General features: G+C 43.1%; 1 protein-coding gene across 2 annotated transcripts in view; it reads left to right on the forward strand.

Annotated features, from left to right (window-relative positions):
* LOC128644159 (USP6 N-terminal-like protein) overlaps positions 1–15,220 on the forward strand; it is a 36,556-nt gene extending 21,336 nt beyond the window's left edge. Inside the window, exons 4-5 of one of the 2 annotated variants that reach the window (XR_008399938.1) lie at positions 13,880–15,073; positions 15,134–15,203. Coding sequence is in view for 1 of the 2 variants with exons in the window: in XM_053696865.1 (XP_053552840.1) it covers positions 13,880–14,020 (141 nt within the window). In the remaining variant the exon portion in view is untranslated. Of the gene's footprint in view, positions 1–13,879 lie in introns of both variants that reach the window. The other variant, XM_053696865.1, reaches the window with a different exon arrangement.
* The last annotated feature ends 24 nt before the right edge of the window (positions 15,221–15,244 follow it).

The raw sequence follows: 15,244 nt of genomic DNA on the forward strand, positions 1-15,244 counted from the left end.
CATTTTTGGCTGAGAACCTGGGTTATGCTTGCTTATTGGTGGCTGTATCCACCAATAAGCTAGCTCTATCCATGGTGCTGAACCTAAAATTGGTCGGCTCCTAAGCTTTAAATTCCTACTTTTTAAATAAAGATAGCAAGAGAAAGAATAAAAATTGATAGTAGGAGTAAATTAGAAAGTTACTTAAAATTGCTGCTCTAGCTGAATCATTAAAGAAAAAAAATGGGTTTAGTGTCCCTTTAATGCGAAGCTCGAGAATAAGCTGTTGCTTATATTAGTTTTACCTTATGATATAACAAGAAGATTTTCCGTCACATTAAGTCCATGCTCTATGTTTCTTTCATGTAATTAGCAAGAGTCCATGAGCTAGTGACGTATGGGATATACATTCCTACCAGGAGGGGCAAAGTTTCCCAAACCTCAAAATGCCTATAAATACACCCCTCACCACACCCACAAATCAGTTTTACAAACTTTGCCTACTATGGAGGTGGTGAAGTAAGTTTGTGCTAGATTCTACGTTGATATGCGCTCCGCAGCAGGTTGGAGCCCGGTTTTCCTCTCAGCGTGCAGTGAATGTCAGAGGGATGTGAGGAGAGTATCGCCTGTTTGAATTCAATGATCTCCTTCTACGGGGTCTATTTCATAGGTTCTCTGTTATCGGTCGTAGAGATTCATCTCTTACCTCCCTTTTCAGATCGACGATATACTCTTATATATACCATTACCTCTACTGATTCTCGTTTCAGTACTGGTTTGGCTTTCTACAAACATGTAGATGAGTGTCCTGGGGTAAGTAAGTCTTATTTTCTGTGACACTCTAAAGCTATGGTTGGGCACTTTTTTTTTTTTTTTTTTTTTTTGAGTTTTCAAACAAGCTTTATTAATTTTAGCAAGATATACAACCAATGGTCAACAATATACATTGAATAGACAAATAATGTACAGGGGTCCTGCCCATAGGACTAAGCCATGAGTATCCCCCAGACACTGCTAACATGAAAAATTTTGTACAGTTTATCCACTGGGTAAGAATTATGAGTGTACAATTACAACAAGTATATCATTTTCTTGCACTTTACATTTTGTAAACAGTGTGAGAATCTTGAGCTTGTTTCCACAAGACACGAGCTCGTGGTGCTAAGACACTATAAACATCTCAAACAGAAACTTTGGGACTTGACATCAGATAATTAAAACAACGTTATACAATTCAGTTTTCAGCACGCTTGATTCATACTGCTGAATATGACCTCAGGTCTGATGTCTTACTTGGACAGGGAGAAGGAAAGAAAGTTGAAGAAAGAACAAGGGAAGAGAGAGAAGGAAAAAAAAAAAAAAAGGGGAAAGGAGAGGGAGGGGTACAGATGGGAGGTGAAGGAGACTGGGGAGGGGAGGAAGGGGTACGGATGTGAGGTGAAGGGGGCCCCCTGGGGAAGGGTAACTAAGTGGCCCACTTGATCTTGATGAGAGGAAATTATAGCCTTTTGCCCTCCCAAGCTAGAGTCATCATTTCATGAGTGGCAAGCCTTCCAGTTTTAAGGAAGTGAAACCTTTCAAGTCTAAGGAGATCTCCCACTTTGTGTCTCCACTCCTGTAGAGTCGGAGTCTGCGGGCTCTTCCAGTGTACGGGGATGAGTCCTTTCGCACCGCCCAACATTATAAGAAAAAGAATGTGCCTATCAACGCCCGCCACCTTAGGCAGGTCGTGAAAGATCAAATATGTTGGCTTAGGGGGAATAATGATTCCTAAGATGTTGCTCATTTCTCCCAGCACCTCCCCCCAGAACGATAGTATTCGGGGACAAGTCCACCAAATGTGGAGGAGGGAGCCCTCCTCGCCACAGCCTCTCCAGCATTTCCCGTCAGTGTTAGGATAAATTTTCTGCAATCTCTGAGGCGTTAGGTACCACCTGCTGACTAATTTATAGTGCATTTCCAGATTTCGCGCGGAAACAGAGGCCTTCTTGATTTTACGAAAGATCTTAAGCCAGTCCTCATCAGAAATATCCACTCCCAGGTCATTTTGCCACTGAAGGGCAAAGGTCGGAAGGGCTACGGTGCCCTTGCTCGACAAAAGCTGGTACAGGTGAGAAATGAGGCGTGTCGGCGTTTGTTGCATCGTACATAGAGCCTCAAAAGGCGTTCTATTTCTTGCCAACGCATCTCGCTCCTTGCAAGTGTTGTAGAAGTGAGTAATCTGTGTCATCCTGTACCAGGATGCAAAGGTTTCCTGATCTATCTCAACAAGTTCCGCGTGTGTTTTAAGCTTATTACCCTGCAGGGCATTTGAGAAAGCAGTATCGGCTAACATATAGCCAGTCCTCATTGAGCGTCTCGGGAGTTCCATTCCCAGATCAGGGTTTTCTCGCAAGGGGATGTTTGGTGAAATACGAGTGGACACGTAGGCCCCCTCAGCTAGCACCTTATCCCACACCTTTAGAGTGTCATTAATCAATGGATATGAGGCAAGGACTCGTGGGCGGTTCATAGCAGAGATCCAGGCCAAGGCTCCAGAGTTACCTCGTTGCAAGATTTCATTGTCAATCTGTATCCAATGTTTGTCATGGGAGTTCCGACTCCACTCCACAATTCTCTGAAGGAATATCGCTTTTTGATATTCTTTTAGTAGCGGGACTCCCAGACCACCCCTATCTCTAGGGATGTAAAGAGTGGATCTTCTGATCCTAGGCCTCACACCGTTCCAGATGTATGCCTCAATGCCCGATTGTAACCGTTGAAGGTGGTGGGAGGCCACAGCTGCGGGGATAGTCTGCATTATATAAAGGATTCATGGGAGAACATTCATCTTAACGATTCCTATTCTGCCCATCCAGGAAAGCGATTTTTTTTTCCAATTGGATAAGTCCCCAATGATCTCATCACTAATTTTTTTATAGTTTAGTTCAATGATGTCAGAGGTGTCAGGAGTGACAACAATGCCCAGGTATGTGATACTATGAGTTGCTACTCTTATCGGACAATCTGCGGTAGATCTATCAAATTTGTCCGGGGGTTCAGTGATATTCAAGATTTCAGACTTCAGTGGATTAAGGAGGAAGTTAGACATGGCTCCGTACTCTCTGAAGTTCCTTAATGCTTCATCCAATGACGAGGACGAGTCCGCTAAAGTTAGCAGGACATCATCGGCGTACATCGAAAGCTTGTGTTCCGAGTTACCCACTTTTATACCCTTCACCGCCGGGTTGGCCCTGATCTTATTTGCGAGAACTTCAATCGCCAATGCGAAGAGAAGAGGTGACAGGGGACACCCCTGTCTCGTCCCGTTCCGGATTAAGAATGTTTCCGAGAGGGTGCCATTAACTCTCACACGGGCGTTCGGATTTGAATATAGGGACATGACCACGTTGATAAAACCGGGTCCGAAACCGAATCTTTTTAGCGTCAATTGGATGAAATTCCAGCTGACCCGGTCAAACGCTTTCTCAGCGTCCGTTGTGACCAGGGTGAGCGGTAGATTATGTAGACGAGCATTATTAATTGCTGTACTTTGAGAGTATTGTCTCTTGCCTCCCGGGCGGGCACAAAGCCCACCTGGTCAGCAGAAACCAGATCAGGGAGAAGTCTGTTCAAGCGAGTGGCAAGGATTTTCGCCAGGATTTTTACATCGGAATTGAGGAGGGAGATGGGCCTGAAATTTTCAGGCCTGTCAGGGGGTTTCCCAGGTTTGGGGATTACCACTATGTGCGCTTCCAACATAGAGCTTGGAAGTCTGGACGATTCCGGTAATGAGGCGAACAGTCTTGTCAGCTCCGGAGCGATGACTTCTGAATATATTTTATAATATTTCAGGCCAAACCCGTCGGGACCAGGGCTTTTGCCCGCTGGAAGATCTTTAATAGCCCGTTGCACCTCGTCTGAGGAGATTGGGAGCTCCAAGGTTTTCCTGAAGGTAGGTACCGACCAGTAGCCTGAAGGTAGGTACCGACCTCCCCCTCCGCACGGGGACGAGCGGAGGGTACTCCTCCGTGCACTGCTTGGCATTCCAGATTGTAGAGAGATTCATAGTATCTCCTGAAATCCGCTGCAATAGAGTCTGCATCCGAACGGACGCCTCCTTCCGCAGTAACAATATGATGGACATAGGCTTTGATCTTTTTTCTGGCAACTGCTCTGGCCAGCAGCTTCCCCGGCCTATCGCCCTGCTCGTAGTAAATCTGTCGCAGGTGCAAGGCCTGTTTCTGATAGTCCTCTTGCAAGAACAGCAGGAGATCTCTCCTGGCCGTGGCCAATTGTGTCAGAACCATTTCGTCGCGTGGGGATCGCTTATGGCTTAGTTCCCGTATTTCAACTTTTTTCAATAAGTTGTCATAGCGTTCTCTCCTCAGTCTTTTAAGTCTTGCTTTGCGTGCAATCAAAAGCCCTCTTATCGTGCATTTATGCGCTTCCCAGACTATGGGACTGCTGATCTCCTCACACGTATTTAAACGGAAGAATTCAATCAGAGAGCTCTTGATGTCTGAGTTGAATACCGGATCGTCCAGAAGCGTATCGTCGAGTCTCCACACAAAAGGAGTGATTGGCGTGTCAGGCCATTGAATAGAGCAGCGTACTGGCGCGTGATCGGACCAAGTAATGGCAGATATATTGCTAGATCTGGCGATAGTCAGCCCAATGGAGTCCGTGAACAAATAATCTATTCTGGAATATTTACCGTGGGGATACGAGTAAAAAGTAAAGTTTTTGTCAGATGGCTGATGTGTGCGCCATATGTCATGGATTCCCAACTCTGCTAGTGAAACAGACATACGCTTTAGAACTTTATGCGGGGTGCTGGAGAGACCGTTGGAGGTGTCAAGGGTAGGGACGAGGGAGGCATTGAAATCCCCGCCAAGAAAAAGAATTCCAATTTGCATCTCCAAGATTTTACGGGTGACTTTCTGGAGAAAGAGGTGCTGGGAGGTATGTGGGCAATATAAATTAGCTAACGTGATAGGCCTGTTATATATGGTGCCCGTGAGCACCAGAAATCTACCCTCAGGGTCTTTAAAGCTACTTATAAGCTGAAAAGGTACTCCAGCGCTAAAAATGATCCCGACACTGTTCTTTTTTTTTGTTGCTGAAGCAAAAAAGGCCAGTGGGTATTGTCGGTTAGACCACTTAGGTTCGTTATTTATCGCAAAATGCGTTTCCTGGATAAAGACAAGGTCTCCGCCCATTCTCTGCAAATCTCTTGTTGCAATGGCGTGCTTAGAAGGGCTATTAAGCCCTTTTGCATTGATCGTTATAAGTTCAAGCGGAAACGGCTTGCGCCTAACAGTCTGGCTCGCCATTATCTTTTATGAGTAAATATGCGGGGGGGGGGGTGTAGAGAGGGGGTCCTCTGAGGGAGGGAGGGGAGGGTGCGAGAGAAGAGGAGAAGGGGAGGGAGAGAGAAAAAAAAAAAAAAAGGGGGGTGGGAGAGAGAAGAGTTGAAACAAATGGAGAGAAAGGGGGGAGGTCAGGGAAAACAGTAAAGGAGTATGGGTGAAAGATCTTGCTTAGCAAGATAGGTAGGGAAAAGGTTAAGTATCGTGTACTGTGAACTGTATTGCGTATGAGAGCAACAAAAACAATTAAACACAGTGCGAACGTATAGAAGTACTGAAACTACTTACCAAAAATCAGGGGTAGTTATCCCTGTGTGTATTGCATGTTAACATAAAATTTGATATGATTAATAGAAACCTATCTGAACCTTTGGATCAACTGTAATTAAGTTCGTTAGAGCTAACTCCCTGTGATATACAAATCGATAGTGTTGGGATATTATAAGCGCTAGACCTATAGATCGCCATCTATTCGTACCCCCAGCTGTATTCTCTGTCAGCCCTAGTAATCATTATATATGGGTGCCAGGTATATTTGCGTTGTAAAGACCCCTTTAGCAGAGCGTACCTATTCTAGTTATACGTGATAAAGGAAGCAAAGAAGTGGGGGGCACTTAAGAGACTGTTCATATGGTGCAGGTTTAGCCCGGTGAAAACAATGTAGCCTGGATATCTAAAAAGGAACAGGTCTTTGTATAATATAATCTATGCCCTTGTCAGGGGGATCGCATGTCCACCACCTCCTCATGTAAAGTAAGCTCAGGCAAAGTAAGTGATATGAGGTTGCTCTATTATACGCTATGAGGCCAACTGTTCCCTGAATGGGTGGTTGCTGATCTTTATCAGTGGGATTAGAGATAGTGGCAGAAAGCATGAGTGCATTAATTAATCTAGGCGAGTAGACAGCTGGGAGCACTACAGTGACAACTAGATAAGTGCAACATTCAAAATAAGGTGGTGTAGGCAATATTCAGATAAAATTAAAATACATCAAACAGTCATTATAAACATTATAGACATTTTGCAAAATATAAAACCTGTGAGCTCTGAAGGTATGTTACGGGTTTCTTCCTGGATACAAGGTCAGTAAATGTCCAGAGTCATTCAATACCAACAGATGCAACCTGAATAGGGGAGAAAGCTGTTACAACATGCTAAAGTAACTGAAAAGCTTTAATTTACTGCATCAGCATCAGCCACGGTGTTGCTGAGCCACCTCCTGGTCAATGCCAGCAGGGGCCCTGCGGGGTGGGTCCTCATGACGTGGGAGTTCAAGTTCCAGACCCAAGGCCTGACTAAAGCCAGGGAGATCCTCAGGGCACCTGAGGGTATGAGAGATATTATTTTTTGTAGCAATTAAACAGGTGGGGAATCCCCATCTGTATGTGATGTTTTTCTTTTTCAGCGCTGAAGTAATGTGTCTCATATCTCTCCGTTTTTGCAGCGTTGTAGGACACAAATCTGAAAATACCTGAACCTCAGTGCCTCTATAGGTAATTGGATGTTTTGTCCTTGCTAATTTAAGCACTTCTTCCTTGTCCCGGAAAGATAAGAATTTAATAATTATGTCCCTAGGGGGGGCCCTGCTTGGTGGCTTAGGGCGTAAGGCTCTATGTGCCCGCTCAATTTGTACCTCCTGAGCTGCAGCGTTATTTTTCAGATATCTGATGAAGTCTTGAATGTAAGGTTGTATTGCTGGGGGGTCAATCACCTCCGGTATGCCCCGGAGGCGTAGATTACTCCTCCTGCTCCGATTTTCTAAGTCTTCTATACGGTCCATTAAAGAATGAACCGTTCCCTCTTGTGCTTGTGGGAGGCTGGCTTGGTGCTGCACATCTGAGTTAATTGACTCCTGTTTCTCTTCTACTTGTGTGACACGGTGATTCAGTGTTCCTATGTCCCTTTTAAGTTCCCCAAACATGCTTTTGAAATCTAGCATGGCATTTCTAATGTCCTCTTTAGAGGATAAATGAGTGATGTCCTCCTTTGTAAGGTATCTGTGAGAGTTCAAAGTGGAACTGTGCTCCTGTGTAGGGAGAGCTGATGAGGGACCTGTTGTGTCAGGTGTTGATTTAGTATTAGACTGAGCAGGGTCAGCAGGTATAAGATAATTCTCCATAACAGAAGGCTGCAAAGTCTTAGAGGGTTTAGGATTCCTTTTACTGGTCATTGCAAGTTTGAGACTTAGATTTATAGAAAATTTGCAGACGTAGGCTTTGACGTGTATTGGATGGAAGGTGGGCTGCAGTAGTGTGACTACACTCTGAGTTATAATTATAGAACGTCTGTGCGTCCGCTAGGCCGAAGGGGATGCAGTTAGGGGGCTTATAGGGCCTAACCGTTTCTGTGTTCGCCCGGGCTTTGTTGGGGCCCAAAATAAGTCTATCAGTTCAGTTAGAGGGAGGCCTACCTTCCGATATTAAAGTTATATTACCCAGTAGTGGTCACCCTCCCAGGTCAGGTGAACAGACCCCTAAAGCTAGGCTGATGCACCACTGAGGCCTGTGTTCAAAGATAATATTGCTTGGGCCAGCGGCCGGACTCACCCTCAAGGCGCGGTAATTTCCAGTGCAGAATCGTCTGATCTCCTCGACATCGAGGGGCTTGATTTCCCTCTTACAGATCACAAGGGTTGGTTGCGGGTAAAGGAGGACCCCGCCCGCACTCGGGCTCCGTTTCTTGCTTCTGCAATGTCCGCGGCGTGCCACGTGGTCGCGGCTTTATTACCGCTGCTGAAAGTAATGGCGCGACACCGCCGCAGATACCCAAAGGATGTCCCTGTCAGCCCAAGGAGGAGCGTGGCTGGTCGTGCGGTCATTCGATTGCCTCTGGTGAGTGTGCGGATGTGCTCCGCTCAAGTGGGCACCTTGTTTCTAGGCCCGGTCCTCGATCCGTATGGCTCTCAGTTGCAGGGCAAAGATGGTTGTGGCGTTCAGCTGTAATAAGTGTCCGTTAGAGGATCTGTAGTATTCTAGGCTCTGGGGAGCGAGATCGTAGCCCCCAGCAGCCAAAATGCTTGCCGGTTCAGTAGGTTTATAAGCAATTACACACAAGGGACCACGGAGCTCTGTTAGTTAGCAGCCATCTCTGATCATGGCTAGGCTCCGCCCCCCATGGTTGGGCACTTTTATATAAAGTTCTAAATATATGTATTCAAACATTTATTTGCCTTGACTCAGGATGTTCAACATTCTTTATTTTCAGACAGTCAGTTTCATATTTGGGATAATGCATATGAATAAATCAATTTTTTTCTTACATTAAAAATTTGACTTTTTCCCTGTGGGCTGTTAGGCTCGCGGGGGCTGAAAATGCTTCATTTCATTACGTCATTCTTGGCGCGGACTTTTTTGGCGCAAAATTTTTTTTCTGTTTCCGGCGTCATACGTGTCGCCGGAAGTTGCGTCATTTTTGACGTTCTTTTGCTCCAAAAATGTCGGCGTTCCGGATGTGGCGTCATTTTTGGCGCCAAAAGCATTTAGGCGCCAAATAATGTGGGCGTTTTATTTGGCGCTAAAAAAATATGGGCGTCACTTTTGTCTCCACATTATTTAAGTCTCATTTTTTATTGCTTCTGGTTGCTAGAAGCTTGTTCACTGGCATTTTTTCCCATTCCTGAAACTGCCATTTAAGGAATTTGATCAATTTTGCTTTATATGTTGTTTTTTCTATTACATATTGCAAGATGTCCCATGTTGAAGCTGAGTCAGAAGATACTTCTGAAAAATCGCTGCCTGGTGCTGGAGCTACCAAAGCTAAGTGTATCTGCTGTAAACTTTTGGTAGCTGTTCCTCCAGCTATTGTTTGTATTGAATGTCATGACAAACTTGTTAATGCAGATAATATTTCCTTTAGTAAAGTTTCATTACCTGTTGCTGTTCCGTCAACATCTAATACTCAGAGTGTTCCTGATAACATAAGAGATTTTGTTTCTAAATCCATTAAGAAGGCTATGTCTGTTATTCCTCCTTCTAGTAAACGTAAAAAATCTTTTAAAACTTCTCATTTTTCAGATGAATTTTTAAATGAACATCATTCTGATACTGATATTGGTTCTTCTGATTCAGAGGATTCTGTCTCAGAGGTTGATGCTGATAAATCTTCATATTTATTTAAAATGGAATTTATTCGTTCTTTACTTAAAGAAGTCCTAATTGCATTAGAAATTGAGGATTCTGGTCCTCTTGATACTAAATCTAAAAGTTTAGATAAGGTTTTTAAATCTCCTGTAGTTAATCCAGAAGTTTTTCCTGTTCCTGGTGCTATTTCTGAAGTAATTTCCAGGGAATGGAATAATTTGGGTAATTCATTTACTCCTTCTAAACGTTTTAAGCAATTATATCCTGTGCCATCTGACAGATTAGAATTTTGGGACAAAATCCCTAAGGTTGATGGGGCTGTCTCTACTCTTGCTAAGCGTACTACCATTCCTACGGCAGATGGTACTTCCTTTAAGGATCCTTTAGATAGGAAAATTGAATCCTTTCTAAGAAAAGCTTACTTGTGTTCAGGTAATCTTCTTAGACCTGCTATATCTTTGGCGGATGTTGCTGCAGCTTCAACTTTTTGGTTGGAAGCTTTAGCGCAACAAGTAACAGATCATAATTCTCATAGCATTATTATTCTTCTTCAACATGCTAATAATTTTATTTGTGATGCCATCTTTGATATCATTAGAGTTGATGTCAGGTATATGTCTCTAGCTATTTTAGCTAGAAGAGCTTTATGGCTTAAAACTTGGAATGCTGATATGTCTTCTAAGTCTACTCTGCTTTCCCTTTCTTTCCAGGGTAATAAATTATTTGGTTCTCAGTTGGACTCTATTATCTCAACTGTTACTGGAGGGAAAGGAACTTTTTTACCACAAGATAAAAAATCTAAAGGTAAATTTAGGTCTAATAATCGTTTTCGTTCCATTCGTCACAACAAGGAACAAAAGCCTGATCCTTCATCCTCGGGAGCGGTATCAGTTTGGAAACCATCTCCAGTCTGGAATAAATCCAAGCGTTTTAGAAAATCAAAGCCAGCTCCTAAGTCCACATGAAGGTGCGGCCCTCATTCCAGCTCAGCTGGTAGGGGGCAGATTACGTTTTTTCAAAGGAATTTGGATCAATTCCGTTCACAATCTTTGGATTCAGAATATTGTTTCGGAAGGGTACAGAATTGGCTTCAAGATAAGGCCTCCTGCAAAGAGATGTTTTCTTTCCCGTGTCCCAGTAAATCCAGCGAAGGCTCAAGCATTTCTGAAATGTGTTTCAGATCTAGAGTTGGCTGGAGTAATTATGCCAGTTCCAATTCTGGAACAGGGGCTGGGGTTTTATTCAAATCTCTTCATTGTACCAAAGAAGGAGAATTCCTTCAGACCAGTTCTGGATCTAAAAATATTGAATCGTTATGTAAGGATACCAACATTCAAGATGGTAACTGTAAGGACTATCCTGCCTTTTGTTCAGCAAGGGCATTATATGTCTACAATAGATTTACAGGATGCATATCTGCATATTCCGATTCATCCAGATCACTATCAGTTTCTGAGATTCTCGTTCCTAGACAAGCATTACCAGTTTGTGGCTCTGCCGTTTGGCCTAGCAACAGCTCCAATAATTTTTACAAAGGTTCTCGGTGCCCTTCTGTCTGTAATCAGAGAACAGGGTATTGTGGTATTTCCTTATTTGGACGATATCTTGGTACTTGCTCAGTCTTCACATTTAGCAGAATCTCATACGAATCGACTTGTGTTGTTTCTTCAAAATCATGGTTGGAGGATCAATTTACTAAAAAGTTCATTGATTCCTCAGACAAGGGTAACCTTTTTGGGTTTCCAGATAGATTCAGTGTCCATGACTCTATCTTTGACAGACAAGAGACGTCTAAAATTGATATCAGCTTGTCGAAACCTTCAGTCACAATCATTCCCTTCGGTAGCCTTATGCATGGAAATTCTAGGTCTTATGACTGCTGCATCGGATGCGATCCCCTTTGCTCGTTTTCACATGCGACCTCTTCAGCTCTGTATGCTGAAGCAGTGGTGCAGGGATTACACAAAGATATCTCAATTAATATCTTTAAAACCGATTATACGACACTCTCTGACGTGGTGGACAGATCACCATTGTTTAGTTCAGGGGGCTTCTTTTGTTCTTCCGACCTGGACTGTAATCTCAACAGATGCAAGTCTTACAGGTTGGGGAGCTGTGTGGGGGTCTCTGACGGCACAAGGGGTTTGGGAATCTCAGGAGGTGAGATTACCGATCAATATTTTGGAACTCCGTGCAATTTTCAGAGCTCTTCAGTCTTGGCCTCTTCTAAAGAGAGAATCGTTCATTTGTTTTCAGACAGACAATGTCACATCTGTGGCTTACATCAATCATCAAGGAGGGACTCACAGCCCTCTGGCTATGAAAGAAGTATCTCGAATTCTGGTTTGGGCGGAATCCAGCTCCTGTCTAGTTTCTGCGGTTCATATCCCAGGTATAGACAATTGGGAAGCGGATTATCTCAGTCGCCAAACGTTGCATCCGGGCGAATGGTCTCTTCACCCAGAGGTATTTCTTCAGATTGTCCAAATGTGGGGGCTTCCAGAAATAGATCTGATGGCCTCTCATCTAAACAAGAAACTTCCCAGGTATCTGTCCAGATCCAGGGATCCTCAAGCGGAAGCAGTGGATGCATTGTCACTTCCTTGGAAGTATCATCCTGCTTATATCTTTCCGCCTCTAGTTCTTCTTCCAAGAGTGATCTCCAAGATTCTGAAGGAATGCTCATTTGTTCTGCTGGTAGCTCCAGCATGGCCTCACAGGTTTTGGTATGCGGATCTTGTCCGGATGGCCTCTTGCCAACCGTGGACTCTTCCGTTAAGACCAGACCTTCTGTCGCAAGGTCCTTTTTTCCATCAGGATCTCAAATCCTTAAATTTAAAGGTATGGAGATTGAACGCTTGATTCTTAGTCAAAGAGGTTTCTCTGACTCTGTGATTAATACTATGTTACAGGCTCATAAATCTGTATCTAGGGAGATATATTATAGAGTCTGGAAGACTTATATTTCTTGGTGTCTTTCTCATCATTTTTACTGGCATTCTTTTAGAATTCCGAGAATTTTACAGTTTCTTCAGGATGGTTTGGAGAAAGGTTTGTCTGCAAGTTCCTTGAAAGGACAAATCTCTGCTCTTTCTGTTCTTTTTCACAGAAAGATTGCTAATCTTCCTGATATTCATTGTTTTGTACAAGCTTTGGTTCGTTTAAAACCTGTCATTAAGTCAATTTCTCCTCCTTGGAGTTTGAATTTGGTTCTGGGGGCTCTTCAAGCTCCTCCGTTTGAACCTATGCACTCATTGGACATTAAATTACTTTCTTGGAAAGTTTTGTTCCTTTTGGCCATCTCTTCTGCCAGAAGAGTTTCTGAATTATCTGCTCTTTCTTGTGAGTCTCCTTTTCTGATTTTTCATCAGCATAAGGCGGTGTTGCGAACTTCTTTTGAATTTTTACCTAAGGTTGTGAATTCCAACAACATTAGTAGAGAAATTGTGGTTCCTTCATTATGTCCTAATCCTAAGAATTCTAAGGAGAAATCATTGCATTCTTTGGATGTAGTTAGAGCTTTGAAATATTATGTTGAAGCTACTAAGAATTTCCGAAAGACTTCTAGTCTATTTGTTATCTTTTCCGGTTCTAGGAAAGGTCAGAAGGCCTCTGCCATTTCTTTGGCATCTTGGTTGAAATCTTTGATTCATCATGCTTATGTCGAGTCGGGTAAAACTCCGCCTCAAAGGATTACAGCTCATTCTACTAGGTCAGTTTCCTCTTCCTGGGCGTTTAGGAATGAAGCTTCGGTTGATCAGATTTGCAAAGCAGCCACTTGGTCTTCTTTGCATACTTTTACTAAATTCTACCATTTTGATGTGTTTTCTTCTTCTGAAGCTGTTTTTGGTAGAAAAGTACTTCAGGCAGCTGTTTCAGTTTGAATCTTCTGCTTATGTTTTCAGTTTTTTTCATTATAAAATTTAAACTTTATTTTGGGTGTGGATTATTTTTCAGCGGAATTGGCTGTCTTTATTTTATCCCTCCCTCTCTAGTGACTCTTGCGTGGAAAGATCCACATCTTGGGTAGTCATTATCCCATACGTCACTAGCTCATGGACTCTTGCTAATTACATGAAAGAAAACATAATTTATGTAAGAACTTACCTGATAAATTCATTTCTTTCATATTAGCAAGAGTCCATGAGGCCCACCCTTTTTGTGGTGGTTATGATTTTTTTGTATAAAGCACAATTATTCCAATTCCTTATTGTTTATGCTTTCGCACTTTTTTCTTATCACCCCACTTCTTGGCTATTTGTTAAACTGATTTGTGGGTGTGGTGAGGGGTGTATTTGTAGGCATTTTGAGGTTTGGGAAACTTTGCCCCTCCTGGTAGGAATGTATATCCCATACGTCACTAGCTCATGGACTCTTGCTAATATGAAAGAAATGAATTTATCAGGTAACTCCACTAAAAGGTGTAACAACCCACAAAATGTCACTATCTGAAACTTTTCTTCTTCGCAGACGCCGTTCACCCTCACCTTGAGACTATGGGACATCTACATCCTGGAAGGCGAACGAGTGCTCCCAGCCATGGCCTATACTATACTGAAATTACATAAAAGTACGAGTCCTCTTAATGCTTCACATTATAAGATATCTTAATTGTGTTCTGCTTATGCAGTGATAGAAATGACCTTGATACTTTGTTTTATGACAATTGTTAATATGCACAAAGTTCTTAGACTTAAAATCAATCACGGTTTTCCATACTACATACGTTACTTATTTTAGAGGTGTGGTCTGAATCTCCCATAGGTTCGGTCCATCTGTTCTGCTATGCACTGCTTGTTTATTGAGGTTGCCATTTAGACAATAATCGAACATTCTGATACGACACCACCAGTGTTGTAGGCAGTTCTAGCACACACCGGCTGCTCATAGGCGGGTCTAGCACACACCGGCTGCTCATAGGCGGGTCTAACACACACTTCTCCTGCCACAGATGAGATTCAGAACTCTAGACTTGTGATACTAAAAGACTAGACTACGTCACAAACACATCTAAAATTTAACAACACAAACTGATGCATTTAGGATACAAAACTCCAGATGTTAATTTAGATAAACACATAACTCTATACTGGCAATAATAAAAGTGGAGTAGGACTTAAACATTTTTATTTCAGATGATTAGAAGGTTGATAAACAATATAATATAATAATAATAATACATCAGTGCTCCAGGTAAGGTCAGTAGGGTGCTGGGTGTATCGGAAGAGGTATTAGCAGCAGGTAAGGTCAGTAGATGCTGGGTGTATAGGAAGAGGAATTAGCAGCAGGTAAGATCAGTAGGTGCTGGGTGTATAGGAAGAGTTATTAGCAGCAGGTAAGGTCAGTAGGTGCTGGGTGTATAGGAAGAGATAATAGCAGCAGGTAAGGTCAGTAGGTGCTGGGTGTATAGGAAGAGTTATTAGCAGCAGGTAAGGTCAGTAGTTGCTGGGTGTATAGGAAGAGGTATTAGCAGCAGGTAAGGTCAGTAGGTGCTGGGTGTATAGGAAGAGGTATTAGCAGCAGGTAAGGTCAATAGGTGCTAGGTGTATAGGAAGAGGTATTAGCAGCAGGTAAGGTCAGTAGTTGCTGGGTGTATATTAAGAGGTATTAGCAGCAGGTAAGGTCAGTAGGTGCTGGGTGTATAGGAAGAGGTATTAGCAGCAGGTAAGGTCAGTAGGTGCTGGGTGTATAGAGAGAGGTATTAGCAGCAGGTAAGGTCAGTAGGTGCTGGGTGTATAGGAAGAGGTATTAGCAGCAGGTAAGGTCAGTAGGTGCTGGGTGTATAGGAAGAGGTATTAGCAGCAGGTAAGGTCAGTAGGTGCTGGGTGTATAGGA

Source organism: Bombina bombina, unplaced genomic scaffold (assembly GCF_027579735.1).
Source record: "Bombina bombina isolate aBomBom1 unplaced genomic scaffold, aBomBom1.pri scaffold_816, whole genome shotgun sequence".
Classification (NCBI taxonomy): Eukaryota; Metazoa; Chordata; class Amphibia; order Anura; family Bombinatoridae; genus Bombina; species Bombina bombina.